This window comes from Notechis scutatus, chromosome 1, assembly GCF_049901735.1.
Source record: "Notechis scutatus isolate UNSWTSFEM ecotype Mainland chromosome 1, rNotScu1.2, whole genome shotgun sequence".
Lineage (NCBI taxonomy): Eukaryota > Metazoa > Chordata > Lepidosauria > Squamata > Elapidae > Notechis > Notechis scutatus.
This window is the reverse complement of record NC_142009.1, coordinates 238,781,640-238,804,406: the sequence shown is the minus strand read 5'-3', so window position 1 is coordinate 238,804,406 and position 22,767 is coordinate 238,781,640. Positions and strand designations below refer to the sequence as shown.

The window sequence follows — 22,767 nt, the reverse complement described above, 5'->3', positions numbered from 1 at the left end:
AAAAAAAAAAAAAAAGATTTCCATAGCCTGGCTGAAACAAATAATTTACTTCAACTATGATACTCTACAACTGATGCTCTATTATGGTCTCTAAAATCTTTTTTTAAAAGTAGGGATGAAGATTATGTAGAAGTTATTCAACATGGTTGGAATGAGGGGTGGTTTATTCAGAAGTGGCATATTTTATTCAGAATATAGCTCAATTCTATCCTAACAATGAAACACTATTAGTCACCTTGTGAGACATTCCCTATGAGTCCTTGTTTGAGTCTTCCTGCTGACATGACAGAATTTTGTCTGCTTAGAAAGCAGTTCTGTCTCTTTATGTATAAGCATCTTCTGTATTTACTCCTTATTATTTCTTTGTGGACTACAAATTATATTTGGAAAAATGAGGAGGAGGAAGATGATGACACTTTACTAGAGAAGCAGGAGAATAGGTAATGGAGACTACAAGAGCAAATGGGTGGCTGTCACTTTAGATACATGCCAATTTTGTGCATTTAAAGTTTTGCACTGATATAATGCTATAACAGAGGACACTGGAACAATTTTCTGAAGGCTAAGATTGCAATATACTAATTTCCAGATGTTATCACAGCAGAAAGTACAATTTGGGTGTGTAGTGCAGGTATCTAGGGCATTTGTTTATCTGTAATGCTATAAGATAAGTTCAACTTGATAGAAGATGTAATGCTCTCCATCCCCATTTACTGAACATATAAACTGTCAGCAGAGACACATGAAGAACAGTGGCTATAAACTACAATTTCTAAGAGTCCAGCAGCTTGGACAATCTAATTAAAATGCAATCCTCCCAAACCTCACCTTGCACCAAAGAAAGCAGAAGCATAATACAGAGTAAATGAACTTTATTTGGTTCATTTCCAGCTGATCTCTCTGATTCCATGTTTTACATGATCAGTGTCACCTTACTCTGCAGGTGAATGGAGGACATAATGCCCTTTTAATGTTCTACAGGCTGAAATACTCCAGAGCCCTTCTCCATATGGGCTGGAAACATGATTAAATAAGGCAGTGAACAAGAAGCCAAAATGCTTCATGCAGAGTGTACATGCCAAGAAAGAAGATTGAAAAGGAAAAATGAAGCATAATGCACATCAAAAAGCTTATTTCAGCTTTATCTAGAGTGCAGTTAATAACGTGTGTGCCACTTCCATAAATACCAAATTAAAGAATACTTTATAAATTCAAAATGATGCATGGATTTCAAAGGATATTTACATATAGGTATACACTATATACATTTAGCCTGTGTGGAGGAAAAGCATGAGAAAGAAGGTGGAAGGGAAAGAGAACAGCAATAGCAATAGCACTTAGACTTATATAACTCTTTACAGCCCGCTCTAAGCAGTTTATAGAGTCAGCCTATTGCCCCCAACAATCTGGGTCCTTATTTTACCGACCTTGGAAGGATGGAAGGCTGAGTCAACCTTGAGCCAGTGAGACTTGAACTGTCAAACTGCAGTCAATTGGCAGTCAGCAGAATTAGTCTGCAGTACTGCATTCCAACTATTGTGCTCACAAATCTAGTCTTTAGAAGCTAGAAGTCAGGTAAAAGTCCAAATGGAGCACAAATCTATTTTGATTTTATTCAAGAATTGCTTTATTGAAAAATAAAAATTAAACAGCTCCCAGGCAGCCTTTATTTCTAATACACCATGCACCTCAGCCTATATATAACAACACTCTTTCGGAAGGTCCTGGAGACATGGTTCCAGGGATGGGATTCAAAATTTTTAACAACCAGTTCTATGGGCGTGGCTTAAGTGGTGGGCATGGCTTGGTGGTCATGTGACTGGGTGGAGGACATGGCTTGGTGGTCATGTTATTGGCTGGGTGTGGCCAACTCAATATCACTCACATCAAGACCCGCATCTCCTCACCTGGCCTCTCATGACCGTGGGGATTCTGCAACATTCGTAAGTGTGAAAAATGGTCATAAGTCACTTTTTTCAGTGTCATTGTAACTTGGAATGGTCACTCCACACAAGCAAAGTACCAGCAAAGGAGGAAAAAACTCCAGAGACGTTCCTGAGACAGGAAGTCTAGTCCTGCCAAGAATGTAATAAGAGTTAACGGAGAGGCGGTTTCTGTAAGCAATACCAGAATGTTTCCTTCCTGCCTTCCTTACAGGATTAGGCCAGTAATTTCTTCTAACAACCGGTTCTCCGAACTGTTTAGAATGTTAACAACCAGTTCTGGCGAATAGGTGCGAACTGGTAGAATCCCACCCCCGCATGGTTCTGCCAGAGAGTGTGGGGAACCCAGAGCAGGATGGAGCCCATTAAATGGCTAGTATGAATGTGTGGGTTGTTGCTGGGGTGGTGGGCTGGGAGGGGTTATTATTTTATTATTTTTCTTTTTATTCTTTTTATTTTTTTTACATGGTGTTTTATATCCTTGTAAGCCATCTTGAGTCGCCATGCATGAGTAGGCAAGATTATAATATGCAATTATGTATGCAACTTGCATAGCTCAGCAGACATAGCCTCAGGCAGTGGAAGAGGATGAGACTCTGGTAATTGTCATTTATCAATATTCATGCAAAATCTGGAATGGCCTTCTCAAAATACTTCTCCAATAACCTATCACAGCCAAAAGAAAAAATAAGATGAAAACATTACTGGAGGGAAATTCTTCTTAATCTTCTCCCTCCTTTGTAAAAGCATTAGCTTGTTCATTATTACTGAAGCCTAATAAGATTTGGCATTTGTTTTTTTCTTCACTAATCTTACTTTCAGTTATTAATGTTAGCATTGTAAAAACCAAAAAGGGGGAAAAAAAACTCTACACAGAACCAGAAATTAGCCCAATCTCACTCTTGTTTGGTGATTTCACAAATGATTCTCTTAGTTCCTGCTCTTCTTTCCAGGTTTCTAGTGCTGGATGGATTTTACTTTTTCATTTGGAAACTGCTTTAAAAACAAAACATAAAATTGGGGCTCTGCATTTATGATTCTCCACAGCCTTTAATACTTTTTCAATGCATTTCTAGTTTGGGACATCTACATATGGCTGCAAAAATTGAGATGACCACTAGATAGCAAGAAGACCTGCTTATCCAAATTATGAAGTTCAGACATGGAACCTTTTTCTATATTATTTTCAGAACAACCACAAAAGGAACAATGTCAGTTCTGTGATTCCTCAAGTATTCCATACCATAGCTAGGCACTTAACTGAATACTGTAAAAATGAACATTGATTTTTTAAATTAGCTCCTGATCAAGTGTACCATAGTGATTTCCTAATGGGTAAATAGCCAACATATGGTCCATACACTAACCATTTCACTGTTCTCATGCAATCTCATTTTAAGTAAATTCAAATATTTCCCAAGATGAGCCTTAGCTTCTCCTAAGTCCCTATGCTGATAGATATTTCAAAGTAAGTCATAGCACATGCATCATTCAAAATAGGTCTGTGCTGGTAAAATGTATTCGGCTTTGATTCTCTGTGGCTATTTCAAAGACTTAAGATGCTGTCAAATGAGTTTACAATATTCAATAATCCTGCCTCATTTATGGACTTTTACAGGGATTCAGGCAATGTTATCTTTCATTTCTAACGCTCCCAGCCTTTTCTATTACTCTTCCAATTTTTTTTTCCATAGAAAATCCCTTAAGGAGAAAAAAAGCACAGCACATAATCTCGAGTGAAACTACTAAAAGACCTCTATTGAGAAATATCCTTGTTTATACATTCTGTAAAGTGGTTACATAAATTTATTATTTAATGCTAAAATTGATGTAATTGTTATTCATCCTGCTTTATTCTTTGAATAAAATTCAGTGATGCCAAAGATATATTTGTCATTAAGATTTCCATTTTTTCCTGTTTTGTTTCTCATATTCAGTGTACTGATGTAGAATCGACTGGTTATGGCTACCGGCGCCATTGATATAGTTTCCCCTCTACTCTTGTGCTTTTGCTTTTGTCCCAATATTGTTGCCCAGTCCTTGACAGCATATTTAGCTTTGAGCTACTACCACATCCCTTTTGCCCTTGTGTTAAGACTTTCCTTATGAGAATGATAAGGTGTCTCACTCTTTGTCAAATGCAACCTGTCTTTTCCCCACAGTTTTCCTTGTAGGTAGTTCATTGTTGGGAGCCTAGAAAAGAAATTCATTTCTAGTGAAGTAGAATTGTTTGGCTAGCATTTTTCTATTTTGACTGTTGGCCAAAAAAGAAAAGAGAAATGTTGATTGTAGCATCGGGATTTCTAAAATGATCTGGAACAGCCAGAATAGTGGGAAATGATCATAACAGTATGGAATGTACGGAGTTTAAATTAGAATTGATTTAGGATGGGAAGGTAGGTCATCTGGATATGCTTTACTATACTTGTACCAGAATTCTGATTTATCTGACTTCACTTAATAATGAATTACAAATTCAACTTGAAGCCTAATTTGTTTTCTTTCAAATCTTTTACTACCAAGCTGTGCTTGAATATGTGCTAAAATCAAAGGTATTTGACACAAAGATTTTCTAAAGAAATGCTTTTAGAAACTCAAGCAGGATTACATTCTAGGTCACCAGTAAATAAACAGGTAAAGAGAAATAAAAATTAACTGAAAGGAATTACTCATTTGTTTGTTTTTGTGCCTACTGTTGGAAATGATGGAAGAAGATGAATCTGGCATGTGATTAACAAGCACATAACCATCAATCTGTTTTATATGTGGGCAACAAGCATCCATGTTCCATCATTAGCCATTGGAGAAATCTTCATTTTCACTACGGTCATGACTGGATAACCTGGCTGATTAGACAATTTGTCATTTTTGCAATCCCCTGACAGGATAAGGTCAGGCTTCATCATTTAAAAACATGCATTACATTCTTTTTTTTTTCACCCTAGAAAACAAATAGTTCCCTCACTCCGCATTTCTTTAAAATATTTGATAAAAAAAATCTCTTGTAAGCATCACCCTTCTTGGGAACTACAAACAATAAAGGAGACAGAATAAGGCTAGTAGTTAAATAGTCGTTTCCCTCAATGATCATAAAATGGAGCAGGCTTCCTAGGCCATTAATTCTGGGTTGATGAAAAACCACAGCAAATCATAGAAGTGGAATTCTAGCTTAGCTCTGGATACCACTCTGAGTCTCCAAGTGCTTACTGTGTCAATGACTATGGCAAAATGGTGTCTCCCGGTTTCCAGTTTCCAATTCATTTCACATGACTGCACCGAAGAAGTATGAACTAAGGAATGTATGCTTCATTGTATATCACTCTAACTATTCAATTGGTTTTGAAAAGCACAACAGTACGCTGATGTGATTAGATGTTTAATATTTTCCAAAAGTGAGGACAGTGGGATTACAACTAAATAGTACCATCACAGAAAAAACAACAACACTTGAACCTCTTCCATTATCATAACATCCGTTGTATAGAAACTTAGTCAGTGGTCCAGCTAAATCAATTGGCACCTATTAAGATAAAACAGTCTCAGTCATATAAGGAATAGCTTGCAATTTGGTCATATGGATTGGTTAAAAAAATATTTAATCTCGAACCAACAGTCACCAAAGATATTCACTGTATTAAAAGTAATGATTCAGATTGGACCCTCCAGCTGTTATTGATTTCTGTCAGTTGTCCCTTGTGCTCTGGTGAGTGTATCTATGCTACCTGCTTATTTCCTCTGAATATGATTTTTAGTCTACCCAATATTTAAGCATCATTTTCCCCCCACTGGGCTTTGGTATACTTGCAATTTATTACAACTCAAAACATGGCTGATGGTGGTTCACAAATCATTCACAGCCTTAGACTGTAATTTGCCTCTAATGACTCTCTTATTAAAACCAACTCTCAGTTTACATTTGAAAAGGATTCACAGAATATTAATAATAATAACAATCACGCAGGGAGCCATACCAGAAAAACCTTGGATGGCACTTCAAACATCTGCACATTAAAAAAATTTCCATCTGTCAGTTACAAAAGTCTACACTGCTTGGATCTACATGCATATTATATTGATACATTACGACATCCTAGATTCTTGGGAAGAACTTGATGCAAATGAAGGCCAACACCAGCTTAAGATTTGGCAGCTATGATTTCATTTTGTTGTGTATATAATAATTGCTGCATGTACTATGTCAGTACACTACAGCAGGGCTGTCAAACTCCCAGCCTATGGGCCGGATGCGTCACACGCTGACCATACCCACGCCCTGTTTAGCGAAGGGGAAAAAAGTCCCGATACGTCATTTGACGCAGCTATGACAATGTGAGTTTGAAACCCCTGCATTACAGCATCCTAAGTTCTAGGGAAGAACCTGATGTATATGAAGGCCAACACACTAACTGGCAGCTGCGATGTCACATTTTTGTGTATATATAATAATAAATAAATAAATAATTAGAGACAAGGAAGATCAAGGAAGCACTGGAAATAATAAATCAGCAAAAAAACAGGTATAGTCAAGAAAATCAGCATATATGAAGTTTGAACTGCACATTACAAGAAGAATCTGTAATTTCAGTCAAATCAGAAACATTTCTACCAATTCACCAATGATGGCCTCATGAACCACCAATGAACCAGTCAACACCTGATGAAGAAACAGTACAATTTAGATGCAGATATGGGACAACCCAAATAAATACAACAAGAATGCAGCTCGATTAAAAGAGGTAGATAAGAATTAAAAAAGAAGCTGAAATGAGAGAACTTGTAACAACAGCAGAAATGGTGGAGAAATAGCAAGTTCAATAATTGGTCAGCATAGTTTTTGGTTGAAACATCTGACTGGTCTACACCCACTCATTGCCAAGCAGTTTAACAACATATTGCAAGGAGGTGAAATTGAAGCGTGGCTAACATCTGGCAAAATTTAGCTGATAATGAAAGGTCCAACAAAAAGGGCAGCACCAGGCAAATAAAGCCAATTACTTACTTGCCAACAACTTTCAAATTGCTAACCAGTGTGGTAGTTGATACAGTCCAACAGTCCACTTAAAAACAAGCCCTTTTTACATGAATAGAAAGAAAACCACCCAAACAGCAGAGGAACAAAAGATCAGCTCTTAATTGACAAGATGGTTATGGAAAACTGCAAGAGAAGGAAGAACAACTTGAATGGAGATTGGATTGATTACCAGAAGGCATTTGCTACATGATTGGATAATCAAATGCCTAAAAGTAACAGGAGTCCGTAGAAGTCTCAGAAGCCTTGTGCAGAGATAAATGACACAATGGAAGACACTGTTACTGGTCAGTGGTGATAAACTGGAAGAGGTTAATATCAAGAAAGGAATCTTTCAAGGAAACTCGCTACCACCATTAGTATTTGCCATTGCACTGATTCCTCTGTCAACAATACTGAACAAGTTAGGCCGTGGCTATCAAATGTCAAAAATATCTGCCGAGATACCCCACCTTCTTTACACAATCTGAAACTGTATGGAATACCACCATCTGAAATAAAATCATTGCTCAACAGTGTCCATATTAATAGCCAGGGTATTGCAATGAAATCTGGACAGGACAAATGTGCCACCCTGACCATCAACAGGGGGAAAAACTAGTGGACACTGGAGGAATTAAGATGCCCTATGGAAATAATAACAAGAGTCCAGATGAAGATGATCACTACAAATACCTGGGCATCCTTCAAGCTGACACCATCAAACACACTGAAGTCAAGAAGGTTAGAAGTGAATACATCATAAGAGAGAAGAAGACATTAAAACCCAAACATAGTTGAAGAAATATCATCAAGGCAATTAACACCTGGGCAATTCCAGTCATTAAATACACAGCTGGAATAGTGGACTGGACTCAAGCAGAACTAAAAGCCCTGGATAAAAGACCAGAAAAATAACGACAATGAATCATGTCCTTCATCCATGCAGTGGTGTTGACAGACCCTATTTATCAAGGAACAAAGGTGGGTGTGGAATATTGCAAGTGCATCAGGCAGTTGCAAAAGGGCATTGGAAGAATATCTGAAGGACAGTGAAAAAGATGCACTGAAGTTGGTACACCATGAAGGCTTAGTGAATATCAAAGAGAACAAGAGGTTGTTTTTTTCTATCATTGCTCATATGTGTATTACCTAAGATAAAATTTACTGTCCTGAGCAAATTCAACTGTGCAAGGAAGGTCATGAAAGGTGTAAAGAGGTGTTCAATTTTTTACCCAATGTTAGAACTGAATCCAGTTGCAGATTAAGGGCTTTTTATGATCCTTGATAATAACCACCACTTCTAACAACAAACAAGACAAAACTCATTTTAGTAACTATCTGTTGATAAAGGAAAGGTAGGCTTTTCTTATGCATTATAACAGGGTTGAAATCCACTTAATAGGTTTCCAATAATCATTGCAAACGTATTAAAAGACATAGTAGCTCTACAGAATACATTTTTGAAACCTCCATAATTAATAGCCTAAGAGACCTAACTCCATTTGTATTCAAAAAGTTGTTTTATCCATTATTCAAATCAAAACTGTACAAATAACTACTGAGGAATAAATGCGCAATTATGGGTCAGTAGTTGCACAGAAATCTTGCATTCCATCTATTGGGACAATCTTCTTCCCCCATTTTAGTCTAATTGAAAACTTACTGAAACTTGTTTAAGCATCAAGGGAAACTACAGTATTTCAGTTAAAAAAAATGGCATGCAAGTTAAAGATTGAATCACATTCAACAGCATCCAAGTGAGTATTAATAACATGCTGATAAATTAAGCAACACTATATTGGAAGAGAAATAAAGGCATATATCCAGATGGAATCTAGCCAATAATGATGAACAAAGTCACTAATTCTTTAACATGAGTTTCTTTGCTTTCTTTTGAGAGAAAGTTTTGTATGACTCATGTTCATATACATGCTTGATATGGCTGTCTACTTCAAAACAATGATTCTGGGCAATGATTCTTGTTCTACAAACAACATAACACAAAGATAAAAGCTGTATTGCAAACATAGCAAAACCCTCCCCATGCATATAACATAGGTAGTCCTAGATACACCAAGACCTTTCATGTAAAAACCATCCAAAATTATAAAGGTGCTGAAAAAAAGCGACTTAAGACCAGTCCTTGAACTTATGATCATCCCAACATTCCAACAGTCACATGATCAAAATCAAAAGGGTTCGGCAATGACCTGGTATTTTTATGATGGCTGCAGCATCCTAAGGTTAAGTGAACACCATTTGTACCTTTCCCAGGGGCTTCCAACAAGCAAAGTCAATAGGGAAGCCAGATTTGCTTAAGGACCATAGCACAAAAGGTTGTAAAATTAGGTGTGGCTCACTTAATGACTGCACTGCTTAGCAACAGAAGTTTTGGTTTGAATTGACTTACCTGTAACTACACAAGTGTTAAAAAACAAGTGGCTCCTAATGCACAATTTGAAAAATAAACATGCAGCGATACATCTGGGGTCAATTAATAGCCTGACCCAATGCCTGAAGGAAAGCCATCCAAATTTCAAGAATGCTGTTCTATAGGATGGGCACCCTGACAGAGGAGATATTTTAAAACTTTGAGGGAGTTAGGCAATCTGTAAATATAAAATATAAATAAATAATAAATAAAATAGGGGACCTCATGGCATTTGAGCACCTCATGGCAGCGTGACAGAATGCAATTAAAGGCGCTGAAGACGTGGTTCTGTCAGTGGGCCTGGGGAACATAGAGCGGGATGGAGCCCATTAAATGGCTCTATGATGTGTTGTCGCTCTATATGTGTGTGTGTGTGTGTGGTTATTTATTATATTATATTATTAATTTATTATATGATTCTTTTATTAGTTTTGTTTTTTATATGATGCTTTTATATTCTTATAAGCCGCCTCGAGTCGCCATATGTGAATAGGCAGCAATATAAACCTCCTAAATAAAATAAAAATAAATGAATGTTGCTAGTTTCTGGGAAAGATCTGTTGAATTTGTAGACATTTTAATCTTGTATATTTTAAATTTTATGTCATATAGTATGCCTTATTTTAATCGTGATACTTCTGACACGAATAACTATGAATAAACAAAGAATAAAATGTTTAGTGATAAATTGAACATAAGAAAAGGGAAAGGGAAGAGCGAACTGAGTTATTTGAAGTTACAGCTTATGATATCCTAGTGAAAGACATACCTTCAAGGTTGGTTCCAGTGGTGGCATTCAGCAGGTTCTGACCAGTTTTGGAGAACTGGTAGTGAAAATTTTGATTAGTTCGGAGAACCGGCAAATGCCACCTCTGACTGGAGATTTTACAGTATCCTTCCCCTGCCATGCCCACCAAGCCACGCCCACAGAACCGGTAGTAAATTTTTTTGAATCCCACCACTGGTTGGTTCCCTACTCAGATGAACTCTGTCGAAACAACTCCCTTGTTGAAAGTCATGTGCCTTAAATTATTGTACTCACCAGATTGAATGACTATGACAAAAGTCTAACGCGGAAATAATCTGTCGGAAGAACTTTCTGGCTTCTTTTGGTGTTAATCTTCCTTTCTTTACCAGATAATCAAACAGCTCTCCTCCTGACACGTGTTCTAGCACCAAATATCTGAAACAAGAGGGGAAAAATATTTTTTTTAAGAAAAATATGATCATACAATAAAATTAATTTGCTTCTCTGTTTTCAATGTCTTTTACTGATTAATTTCCAATGCTATGAGACAGTGTAAAAATGCAGTGTGTTTTCTAAAGGAACATAACTGTCGTGAATAAATAAATTATCTCATGATATTTGCTGCTTAAGGTAAAGGATGAGAAGGCACATCCTTGATTCCAAGTATACAAAGCCAGCCTTGCAGTTGACAAACTAGCAGGCATTAAATTCTCCAGGCTCACAGTAGGTACAGTAACATCAGAAGATACTCAGCCAACTGAGCAAACATTCTGTTTGTCCTCGGCCCAACATTTGCTATCTGAAGCAGTCATGACATTCTACCTAGCAAGAAACTCAACCTTTGCGAAGCCAACTCCTAAGCAATCTTGAGTGGGAATTCCTGTCCAGAGGGGCATGTCATCAAATGTGATTACAAGGTCTTGGATATAATCCATTTTTAAATATTCTCTACAGTATAAAGCAGAACTTGATATTTATTTATTTGATTTTTATCCCACCTTTCCTTTTTTTATAAATAAATCAAGTGAATAAATATATATATACCTCTATATACATGAAAATGACCATCAGAGCATTAGTATTTCGTATATTATTATTAACACGCTCTGATGCTAAGGAGTTTTACTCCCCCTCCCCACCTGAAAAGAAATTGGTTCCAAATGCAAAACACAAGCAGAGGAGAGGAGTTTCAGTTTTAGTTTCACAGCACCAAGCAGCTTTTGTACAGAACAGTTGAGCTAAGCCGTGCCCAGGCTCCTTACTGTCTCCTTCTTGCTCACACAGCAAGTCCTGTTTCAGGTTCCAAACAGCCCTCAACTTTCTCACACACTGACAGGACGCTAGCCAGATGAATACCGATGGATGGTGGTAGGCAGAGGCAGAATTCCTCCCCCTTATTTTCCTCCCCAAAAACTAAGCCTGGCCAAATAGTTTCGTAGCGAAGCACGGGTATCGAGCTTATATATATATATATATATATATATATATATATATATATATATATATATATATATATATATATATATATATATATATATATATATATATATATAAATTGATACGCACACACAAACACACACACACACACACACACACATTGCTCTTTCTTCCTCCTATTGTTTGTTGTTTCTTCCTGACAACAGCAAACCAGTGGGTTGGCCTGAAAAACCCAAAGGTTATCTGGGAGACAGTGATAACTCAATAGACTGCGTATTATTGTTTACCTATCAAAGTCAGAAACATAAACAAATAAGAAGACATTTTGAAAAAAGGTGCTTGTGCCTTCTCAAGTGATAGAAGAAGAGGAAATAAACCATGCATTCTAGTTTAGCAACACGAGGAGAATAGCAGACCTGTTAGTTAAACAATGCTCAAGATAGAGGAGAGGCTGCACAAAGGAGGTTATGTAAATAAGGCAACATCCCAAGTACTCTGATCCCAAAATTAGTAATGCACCAGAGATGCTAACAGAAACAGTGTATTTGCAAGGAGGCAATTATGTTTAAAATTGCCACTACCAGATGGCTTTGATTAAACAGTGTTACTTTAATGCCCAACTCCTGCTCAGTGCTCTTGTTGTAGGAACACAAATGTCAAACTCATTGGAATGGGAACACAACATACTTACCAAACACTCCAAGCTAGAACTATTAATTACAGGTTTATTACTTTGAACCTTGCAGTCTTTGCTGAAAATATATTTGTACACATATTTGATTAACCAAGTTGTGGAGCAGTTCCCAGTGTGGCAGGTTCCTCCTGGGTTGCCAAAATAATTACCAGCATAGCTAATTTTGATTTACTATCCCTTTAAAGACTATTCAAAAGGTACGCAAATCTCATAGATATTTCTTTCTGACCTATTTCTTCTTCCGCTACAGAAATTATTATACTCCCCCCCCCTCAAAAAGACACAAATCAAAACAAAACACCAAGGCTGCATTGTGTGAGTTGAATCTTAAATTGCAGTCCCTAGAAAAGATGTAACATTCCTGTGCCTGTTAACAGTGCTCTACTGAATGAACAAAAACACAAGGTCAATGTCGTCCCCCCAAACCAATAACACACTTTTTTTTTTTTGATGGGAAGATCAAAATGTCTGTCTGAACATTAATTGAAGCTCTCTTCTAGTATGAGACACAACTTTCAATCAATGTGTGACCAGGGGTCCTCAGCAGCTGTCTCCTGCAGAAGAGCTTCTAGCTGGGGGGCCTTTATGCATATAGATTTAACATGATATAGTTCTTTTGTATTGGTCTGCTTTATATGCATGGATAATAGGGAGAAAAGTGGGAAGTATGCTTTATCAGCTTCTCTGAAACACTGCTATAGGTAGGGACTATCTGAATACATTAATATTGGGACATGTTCCCTAAAAAAGGAAAGGAACGAGAACAAAGAAGAAACAGCTTTAAAGCAAAGTATCAATGTTCTCATTCCAGAATGTTCATTCTATGAACATTCTATTATGTCCTTATAGCATAATAATAAAAACAAGGGTTAGAGCTACACAACAGAAATGAATTATCCACACGATGATGCCAGAGGGCTGGAAGTAGAGATTGCCCTTAGATATTTTATACCCCTTCCAGGGGTGGGATTCAAATTTTTTAACAACCGGTTCTGTGGGCGTGGTTTAGTTGGTGGGTGTGGCTTGGTGGTCATGTGGCTGGGTGGACATGGCTTGGTGGTCATGTTATTGGCTGGGCATGACCAACTCAACCTGACATCGAGGCATGCATCTCCTTTCCTGGCCTCTCATGACTGTGGGGATGCTGCAACAGTCGTAAGTGTGAAAAATGGTCATAAGTCACTCCACACAAGCAAAGTACCAGCAAAGGAGGGGAAAAAACTCCAGAGACATTCCTGAGACAGGAAGTCTAGTCCTGCCAAGAACGTAATAAGGGTTAATGGAGAGGCAGTTTCTGTAAGCAACACCAGCATGTTTCCTTCCTGCCTTCCTTACAGGATTAGGCCAGTAATTTCTTCTAACAACCGGTTCTCCGAACTGCTTAGAATGTTAACAAGCAGTTCTAGCGAATAGGTGCGAACTGGTAGAATCCCACCCCTGCCCCCTTCCCTGAGCACAATCCAGGGGTGGGCTGCTGGAGGCTCACAGGGGTTCAGGGGACCCCCTAGCTAAGATTCTGTGCAGTTCAGAGAACCCCCAAATCCCACTCCTGGCTGGCTCCACCAGTGGTGAGATTCAAATTTTTTACTACCGGTTCTATGGGTTGGTGGCTTGGTGGGCGTGGCGGGGGAAGGATACTATAAAATCTCCAGTCAGAGATGGAATTTGCCGGTTCTCTGAACTACTCAAAATTTCCGCTATCGGTTCTCCAGAACTGGTCAGAGCCTGCTGAATACCACCTCTGGGCTCCACCCACTCCACCCTGCCTCTCCCAGGTGTCCCCACATGGCTGCTGTTTTGGATGCAGGTAAGTGCAGAGTGCACACAGAGGCCCAGGGAGGCAAAAAAGAGCCTCCCAGAAGTTCAGAAAGGCTGGAAATGGGCCCGTTTCTGGCTTCCAGGGAGCCTCCGGAGCCTGGAGAGGGCAAAAACACCCCCGCACCATAGTGCAGGAGGCTGACTAGGCCATGCCTACCATGGCCACGCCCACCCAGCAACCGGGTAGAAAACCCTTTGTAAATTTTTTGAAGCCCACCCTTGGCACAGTCTACCTACTGCTTCCCTCTGTGCATCACTATCTTGATCTGCATCCCTACCTTTCTATCCCCTCCAGAGTTCTCTATTTGAAAATTGTTTTCATTAAAAAAAATTAGATACAGAATAAGGAATACATTCAAAGAGAAAAATAACAAATATGTGAAAAAGAAAAAAAAAGAGAGACAAAGATTAAAAAAAAGAACAGGAAACACACATTCACCTGAATATATATGGAAGGAGTGTCTGATCTTCTTGGCAATTATATAAGTCTAACCAAAGTTCTCTCTCTAAGATTACATCATGATTCTTCTTTTTAAATATTTTTTTATTCTGTCCCCTTCAGAGCTCATGGCCTTGGACATCTGCCTGCATTTAATGGTTACTAAGCTTCCTCCAGGGGTGGGATTCTACAGGTTTGCACCTATTCGCCAGAACCGGTTGTTAACATTCTAAGCAGTTCGGGAGAAGGCGGAGTCTCGTCGCTGCGATACAGCTGCTATCTCGGGGCTCTGAGATCGCTCTGAGATCGCAGCTGATATCCCCGCTCCTGGTCGGTCCCCACGGACCTAAACTGTCCCGTAGAGACGGTGATAGTAAGGGGCGCATTCTGTAGATCCCAGGGACATCGCAAGTCCCTGGTTGATCCAGAAGAAGCCCTTTTACCATCGGCGGGGAGGCAGCCATTAAGCTGCTGAAGTTGGGACAGCTCCGGAAGGAAGAGACAAAGAGAAAGTGTATCGGCTGGTGAGGATTCTTTTTTTTTTTTCTACTTGGGACTTAAGGACACCCTAAAATGAGAAGGAATCTGTAAAATTTTTGACAAAATTTGACTTAGCGGCGATTTTTTCTTTAAGAATGTCAAAATGAGGCTTGGGTTTTTATTTTTACTTTTTTTTTCTCTTCACTGAACTTCTATTGCGATCTAGTTAATCAGACTGGTTTTTTCTTTTATATTTACTTGCTTTTCCCCCCTCTTTTTGACTGTTTATATTATATAAAATAGAGGCTCCCTTTAGTATCTTTTTTATATATATATATATATATATATATATATATATAAATATATATATATATATATATATATATATATATATATATATATATATATATATATATATATAATACATACATATACATAAACATTTATATATACTTTTTTTTTTTTAGGCTTTTTTAGGGAGGAAAAGGGGGAGAGGTTTTAAGAAATTTTGCAACACTGCCAACTAGAGGCTTGAAAAGATTTTATTTGAAGTTGAGAGCTGGGAAAAGAAATTCTTTTCAAGGCTACTGGAAGTGATAAGATAGAGGGAAGAGTGCTGGAAGATATACAGGTGCTCTTTGGGACTTCTATTATCAACTGAATATTTAAAGCTTGGCCTTGAAATTTGTGGAGAAGCCAAATAAAAGCCTTGGATAAATAAATAAAAGGCAGTGTGTGCTTTCTTTTTTATTTTTATTAAGTTGGTTTATCCCTCTCCTCTAACCCCACAATATTTTGTAATATTGGTATATTTATTTTTTATTTTACCTTATTCTTTTATTATTTTTTTTTAAAGGAGAAGCCTCGGAATATTTGCTTTTCGTTTTTATTTTATTTTTTACTGGAATATTTGCCTCTTTATCTCTACTTTAGACTTGTTTTTATGGCTATTTTCCATTGTTTGAGGTCTTTTAATTGGATTAAGGTGAGAAGAACCTGAAGAACTCCTTTTTTTTTTTTTTTTGCTTATTACCTTTTAATAATGTTGGGCTTTATTTTGTCTTTTTTTCTCTTTATTTTTAATTTTTACTTTTGAATTATAATTGAGTATTTCACAGCTGGATTAAGGTCTTGAAGAACCTGAAGAATTTCTCTTTTCTAATTTTGGGCTTTTTACTTTTTTACTTTTTATTGGTTTGTTTTTTTTTCCTACTTGGTGTTTTCTTTTTTCCTAATTGGATTACAATTGGCTACTTTATTAACTGGATTAAAGGAGCCGGAAGACTTTGAGCCATGGAATGAGTAAGAAAATTTTACCTTTGGGCAGTTCAACTTCTGCTCCCGTCTCCCCATCAACTGGAGGACGACTTTCAATAATGGCGAAGCAAGATAAAGCACAAGTGGGTTTAATGACGGTTATGCAAGGAATACAAGACCTAAAAATGAGTATGGAACAAAGAATGGAGAGTATTGAACAAACTATGGAACAAAGAATGGAGAGTATTGACCAAAGAATTGGGAAGATTGATGAAAAATTTGAAAATGTTCAACAGATGATGGTGAAACATGATGAGAGAATCCAAAAAATAGAAGAGAAAGATAAGCAAAGAGATGACATAATTGGAAATATTGATAGCAGATTAACAATGGTTGAACAAGAAAAAAGTGGGATGTTGAAGTGGGAGATGGACAGGTCAGAATTTTACCTTAGATTTCAAAATATTGAGGAAGAAAAAGGACAGAATTTGACTGCTGTAATGATTGAAATCTTGGCTGGAGCCTTGGAAATAACAGAGGAAAAGATGATGGATGGGGTAGATGAGATATATCGAGTCTTCACAAGATATGCGATGAGGAACCAACTACCAAGAGAGGTCCATGTCAGATTCACCAAAAAAACTATTAAAACTCAAATATTACAAGTGGCAAGAGAGAAGGGGTTGAAATACAAAGACAAAGAGATTGCGGTTTTAAAACAAGTACCCAGAAAAGTGAGAGAGATTAGAAGAGAATATCGATTTTTGACCAAAATACTATTGAAAAAAGAGGTGAATTATAGATGGCTGATTCCAGAAGGATTAATGTTTACATGGCAAGAACAGAGATATAGAATTGATTCAATTGAGAAAGCAGAAGCATTCTACAAGGAATTTTTCGAAAGAAGAGAAATGGAGATAGAAAAAGAGAACATCTTAACTGAACTTGAAGAGGACCAAATGGGAACGGGAAAAGAAGAAGGCGCAATAGGTGGACAAGTGGAGACCAAAGAACAACGTGAAGTAAGATCCACGAGAGCTGTTAGACCTAAGTATAAAGTATAACCATGGAGGAAAAAAATTGATTTCCATGAATATAAATGGACTGAATTCAGCTACCAAAAGAAGGAAAACTTTTTGCAAATTAGAGAAGCTAAAATTTGATATAATTTGTCTACAAGAAGTTCACATTAAAAAACAACATGAACAACTATTGGCACGATTAAAATTAGGGAAAATATTTACTTCTCTGACTCACTGTAAGAAAAGAGGAGTGGTTTTGTATATTAGAGAAACCATTCCAGCAAAACTGATTTATACTGATGAAGACGGAAGAGTATTAATGGTTGAAATAGTGGATAATAATACAAAAAACGCTCTTGGTTGCAATTTATGCCCCGAATGATAAACAAGAAGAATTCTATAAAAACTTACACATGAAAATAATTGGACTGGACTATGTTAATATACTTATGATGGGAGATTTCAATGGAATTGTAGACAATAAACTGGACTATACAGCAAAAGCAACACGACAAAATAGGAAGACTCTCCCTAAGTCCTTTTTTAAAATGACAGATGAATTAAACTTAAAAGATATATGGAGAGAAAGAAATGCTAAAATTCAACAATATACTTTTTATTCCAATAGACATTTATCATGGTCCAGAATAGATATGATTTGGACATCAACAGAATTATTATCTAATATTCAAGAAACAAATATTGAAACAAGTACATGGGCAGACCACAATCCAATGACAGTTAAATGGAAAGGACAAAAAAGAAGATCTAGATGGACATTAAACAATGCTATTTTAAAAGAAAAAAACTTTACTCAATGGATGGAAAAAGAATTGGCTTTCTTCTTTAAAGAAAATAAAAAGGAAGATACTTCAATACAGAATGTTTGGGATACAATGAAGGCATATGCAAGAGGATTAATAATAGACTATATAAAGAAAAAGAACATTAAGAAGAGGCAAATGATTAAAGCTCTAGAAGATGACCATAAAAAACTTGAAAAAGAATTACAGAAAACGCCACAGAAAAAAGATGTTAAACTTAAAATGGATATAATCAAACATAAAATGGATCAAGTAGAGAAAGAAGAACTGGCACAAAAAGAAGTGCTAAACAGAACTATTTTGAAGATGCAAATAGGCCAGGTAGATGGCTAGCATATAAATTGAGAAAAGAGAAAGAATCAAGGAAAATATTACAGTTAATAGACGATCAAGGTCAAATTTGTTATGGTAATAAAGAGAAAAAGGCAATTATTCAAGATTTCTATGGACAACTATATAAACAGGAGGATTTTGATGAAGGAAAAATTAAACAGTATTTACAAAATGCTAACCTACCTAAGATATCTGATGAAACTGGGAAAATGTTAGAAAGTGCTATAACAATGATGGAACTAACTGAAGCACTTAACAGACAGAACAATGGAAAAGCACCAGGACCAGATGGTCTCCCGGCAGAATTTTATAAAACATTACAAGATTCGTTGAGCACTTCACTGTTAGAAGTTATGAATGAAGTTATGATAAACAAGAAAATACCTAAAACATGGTCAGAAGCTTATATTACACTTATCCCAAAAGAAGGGGTCGACCCATTACAAATTAAGAACTATAGACCTATTTCCTTATTGAATGCAGATTATAAAATCTTTGCTTCAATCTTGGCAGAGAGGCTTAAAAAATACTTAAACAACTTTATTCACTCTGATCAGAATGGATTTTTACCAAAGAGACAAATTAAAGACAATATGAGGGTAATCCTGGACACATTGGAATATTATGAGTCGCATCCTGAAAAACAAATGGCTTTGATATTTTTAGATGCGCAAAAGGCATTTGATAACGTGAATTGGAGATTTATGTTATTATTATTGGAACAGATGGGCTTTGCTAGAAAATTTATCCAAGCAATAGAAGCCATATATTATAAGCAAACGGCAAAAGTAATGATAGATGGAGAATTTACAGACTCTATTAATATTAAAAAGGTACAAGACAAGGATGCCCATTATCTCCTTTGTTATTTATATTGACTTTGGAAGTGCTAAATAGAAATATTAGGGAGGATACAAACATAAAAGGAATGAAAGTTAAAAAGGAGGAATTTAAATTGCAAGCCTTTGCCGATGACTTGGTTTTTATCTTGGAAGACCCTCTAGAGACAGCTTTAAAACTATTGGAAAAGATAGAGATATATGGTGAGATGGCTGGCTTGAAAATAAATAAAGACAAAACAAAGATTTTGACAAAGAACATGTTGTTAAGACAAAGAGAAGAGCTGGCAGACTTATTGAAAATTCAAGTTACGAACAAAGTTAAATATTTGGGGATATATTTGACGTCAAGATGTTCTACACTGAAAGATAATAACTATATTAAACTTAAACAGCAGATAGCATCTGATTTGAAAAAATGGGAAAACTTACAATTGTCATCGATAGGCAGAATTTCAACAATTAAGATGAATATTTTACCTAGAATTTTGTATTTGTTCCAAACAATACCAATTAGGTTAGGTAAGGATTACTTTGAAGAACTGAATAAAATTGTGTTGAAGTATATATGGCAAGGTAAGAAAGCGAGAATAAAATTAAAACTTTTACAGGATGCTAGAATTAGAGGAGGATTTGGCCTCCCTAATTGGGAGTTGTATTATCAAGCTGCAAACTTAATGTGGGCTAAAGAATGGATAACGTTAAGAAAGACCAGATTGTTGGCATTAGAAGGACATGATTTATTATTGGGTTGGCATGCTTTTTATGGTATAAGGAACTAAATCACAGGGTTACTTTAGAAGGCATTATATACGGGAATCGTTATGGTTGAATTGGGAGAAAACTAAGAAACAATGTTATTTGAAAATCCCAGTTTGGTTATCAACTATTGAAGCTTTTTCTTATCCTATAACCTATAAGAAGGAACAAACAGTTAGATATGGGGAATTATTAGATGAAAAGGGTGAACTTAAAACGATGCAAAATTTAGAAGAACAAGGTATAAAGATGAATTGGTTTTCATATGCGCAAATACATTCAAGGTATCTTAAAGATTCTAAAATGGAAGGATTCTATGATAAATTGACTGATTTAGATAGGATTTTGACAGGTACTGATGAAAAAGTGATTAAAAAATTATATAATTATTTGTTGGAAATTAAATTAGAGGAAGAGCAGGTTAAAGAAACAATGATTGCTTGGGGGAAGAATTTTGGATATGGGATTGATTTAGAGAAATGGCAAAAATTGTGGTCTCAAAATTATAAAATGACAATGTCAACAGCATATAAAGAAAATTTGTATAAGATGTTTTACAGGTGGCATTTTCCCCCGACAAGAATAGCAAGAATGTTCAAGAATAAATCTGAAAAGTGCTGGAAATGTCAACAGATACCTGGCTCATATTACCATATGTGGTGGACTTGTGAGGATGCTAGAAAATATTGGACTAGAATTCGCATATGGTTGGAAAAAATGACAAAGAAACATATAGATTTGAAACCAGAGATTTTTTTATTGGGAATCTTACCTGATACATATAGTAAGAACCTGAAGTATTTGATTGTAAATGTATTAACAGCGGCTAGGATTGTATTTGCTAAAAATTGGAAGAATGAGAAAATACCTTCAGAAGAAGAAGTTATTAAGAAAATATTGGAATGTGCAGAAATGAGTAGATTGACATTTGAAATTAGAGAACAAGAAGATAAACAATTTTATGAAGTTTGGGATCTTTTTTATCAATGGTTGGATAATACAATATAATAATAAAATATTTAGAGATCTAGGAAATAATGAATATACATTTTTTGGGGGGGTTGATAATACTTTTATAATACTTTATTAAGATAGATTTGGTATGATTTTATGATTTGTTGGGAAAAAAATTAACTAAACTATAGTTATCTCGCTTAAGTATGAATTAGTTAAATTATAGTCAAATGATTGTTTAATAATGATATTAGGATATATAATTGTTGATTGATAATATGAGTTATTATGTAATATAATTATTATAATGACTATGAAATGAATGCACAAAAAGGAGTGGTGAACCAACCGATACACTGTCTGTAAATTTATGAAGGATGATGATGTTTTTATGTTATGTTTTATGTTTTATGTGTTTTTTGGTTTGTTGTTAAAATCAATAAAACTTTAAAAAAAAAAACATTCTAAGCAGTTCGGAGAACCGGTTGTTAGAAGAAATTACTGGCCTAATCCTGTAAGGAAGGCAGGAAGGAAACATTCTGGTGTTGCTTACAGAAACTGCCTCTCTGTTAACTCTTATTACATTCTTGGCAGGACTAGACTTCTGTCTCAGGAACGTCTCTGGAGTTTTTTCCCCTCCTTTGCTGGTACTTTGCTTGTGTGGAGTGACCATTCCAAGTTACAATGACACTGAAAAAAGTGACTTATGACCATTTTTCACACTTACGACTTTTGCAGCATCCCCACAGTCATGAGAGGCCAGGCGAGGAGACACGTGCCTCGATGTGAGTGATATTGAGTTGGCTACACCCAGCCAATAACATGACCACCAAGCCATGTCAACCCAGTCACATGACCACCAAGCCACGCTCACCACCTAAGCCACACCCACAGAACCAGTTGTTAAAAGTTTTGAATCCTACCCCTGGTCTCCTCCTATATTTCATCTCCATTAAGACTCTTAATCTGACTTCCGGTTTGCAAGGCTTCGGCGGCGGCAGGAATCCACGATCGTGCGCAGTTCCTGCTGTGCTCGCCGCCGAAGTGCCTCTGATCCAGCTGGATCTGGAGGATACGGTTGCCCCGTAGAGGCAACCGAAGATAGAGGAGATCTGAGTAGGGGCTTGGGGGTATCGCAAACCCCCTCCTCAGCTGGCTAAACTCCTTTTTCCCAAGGCGGTGGAGCGGCGGTCAGCAATGGCTGCCACAAAGAAGCTTGCAGCCAGGTAAGATTGTGCAGGAGGAAGTCGGAGAAAGTGAAAGTTTTTGGCTGAACCGGGACAACAAGGAACCTTTAAACACTGTAAAAGCGGCGGAAGAAAATTGAGAGGGAAAGTTATTTTCTCTCACTCTCCCTCCCCACGGAAATAGCAGATGGAAATATGAAAAACCTGCTTGGGCACAGAAGGTAACTAAACTTGAAATTTAAAGCCAAGGGGATAAAAGATTTTTGAACATTGGAATTAAAAACTAATATTTTTTTTTTGCTATAAGTGGGAAGGAAGAGGTAAAGAACTTATTTTAAGATTGTACTGAAGGAGACTGCTTGGAGTTTATAAGACCAGAAATAAATGGCAATAAGACTTCTAAAAAATTACTTTGGAACTGTTATTGAATTCTACCCCAGGAAGAGAAAATATAAAAAGAAGAAGGTGCTAAATGAAACAGTTTGTTCTGATTTGGATTGCTTTGTGACTTTGGGATTTTTGGGAACTATTTCTTGAAAGATTAAAAACATTTGGGTTGTTCTTTAAAAAAAAAAGGCATTATCTGTTGAA

The 22,767-nt window shown here is 36.6% G+C and overlaps 1 protein-coding gene across 16 annotated transcripts in view; it reads right to left on the bottom strand.

Moving 5' to 3' along the window:
- The window catches only part of BRSK2 (BR serine/threonine kinase 2), a 466,168-nt gene that overhangs the window by 136,937 nt on the left and 306,464 nt on the right, over positions 1–22,767 (bottom strand). For all 16 annotated transcript variants that reach the window (XM_087950842.1, XM_087950844.1, XM_087950851.1 and 13 more), the window contains one exon: positions 10,428–10,568. In XM_087950842.1, coding sequence (XP_087806968.1) covers positions 10,428–10,568 — 141 coding nt within the window. The remainder of the gene's footprint in view (positions 1–10,427; positions 10,569–22,767) is intronic.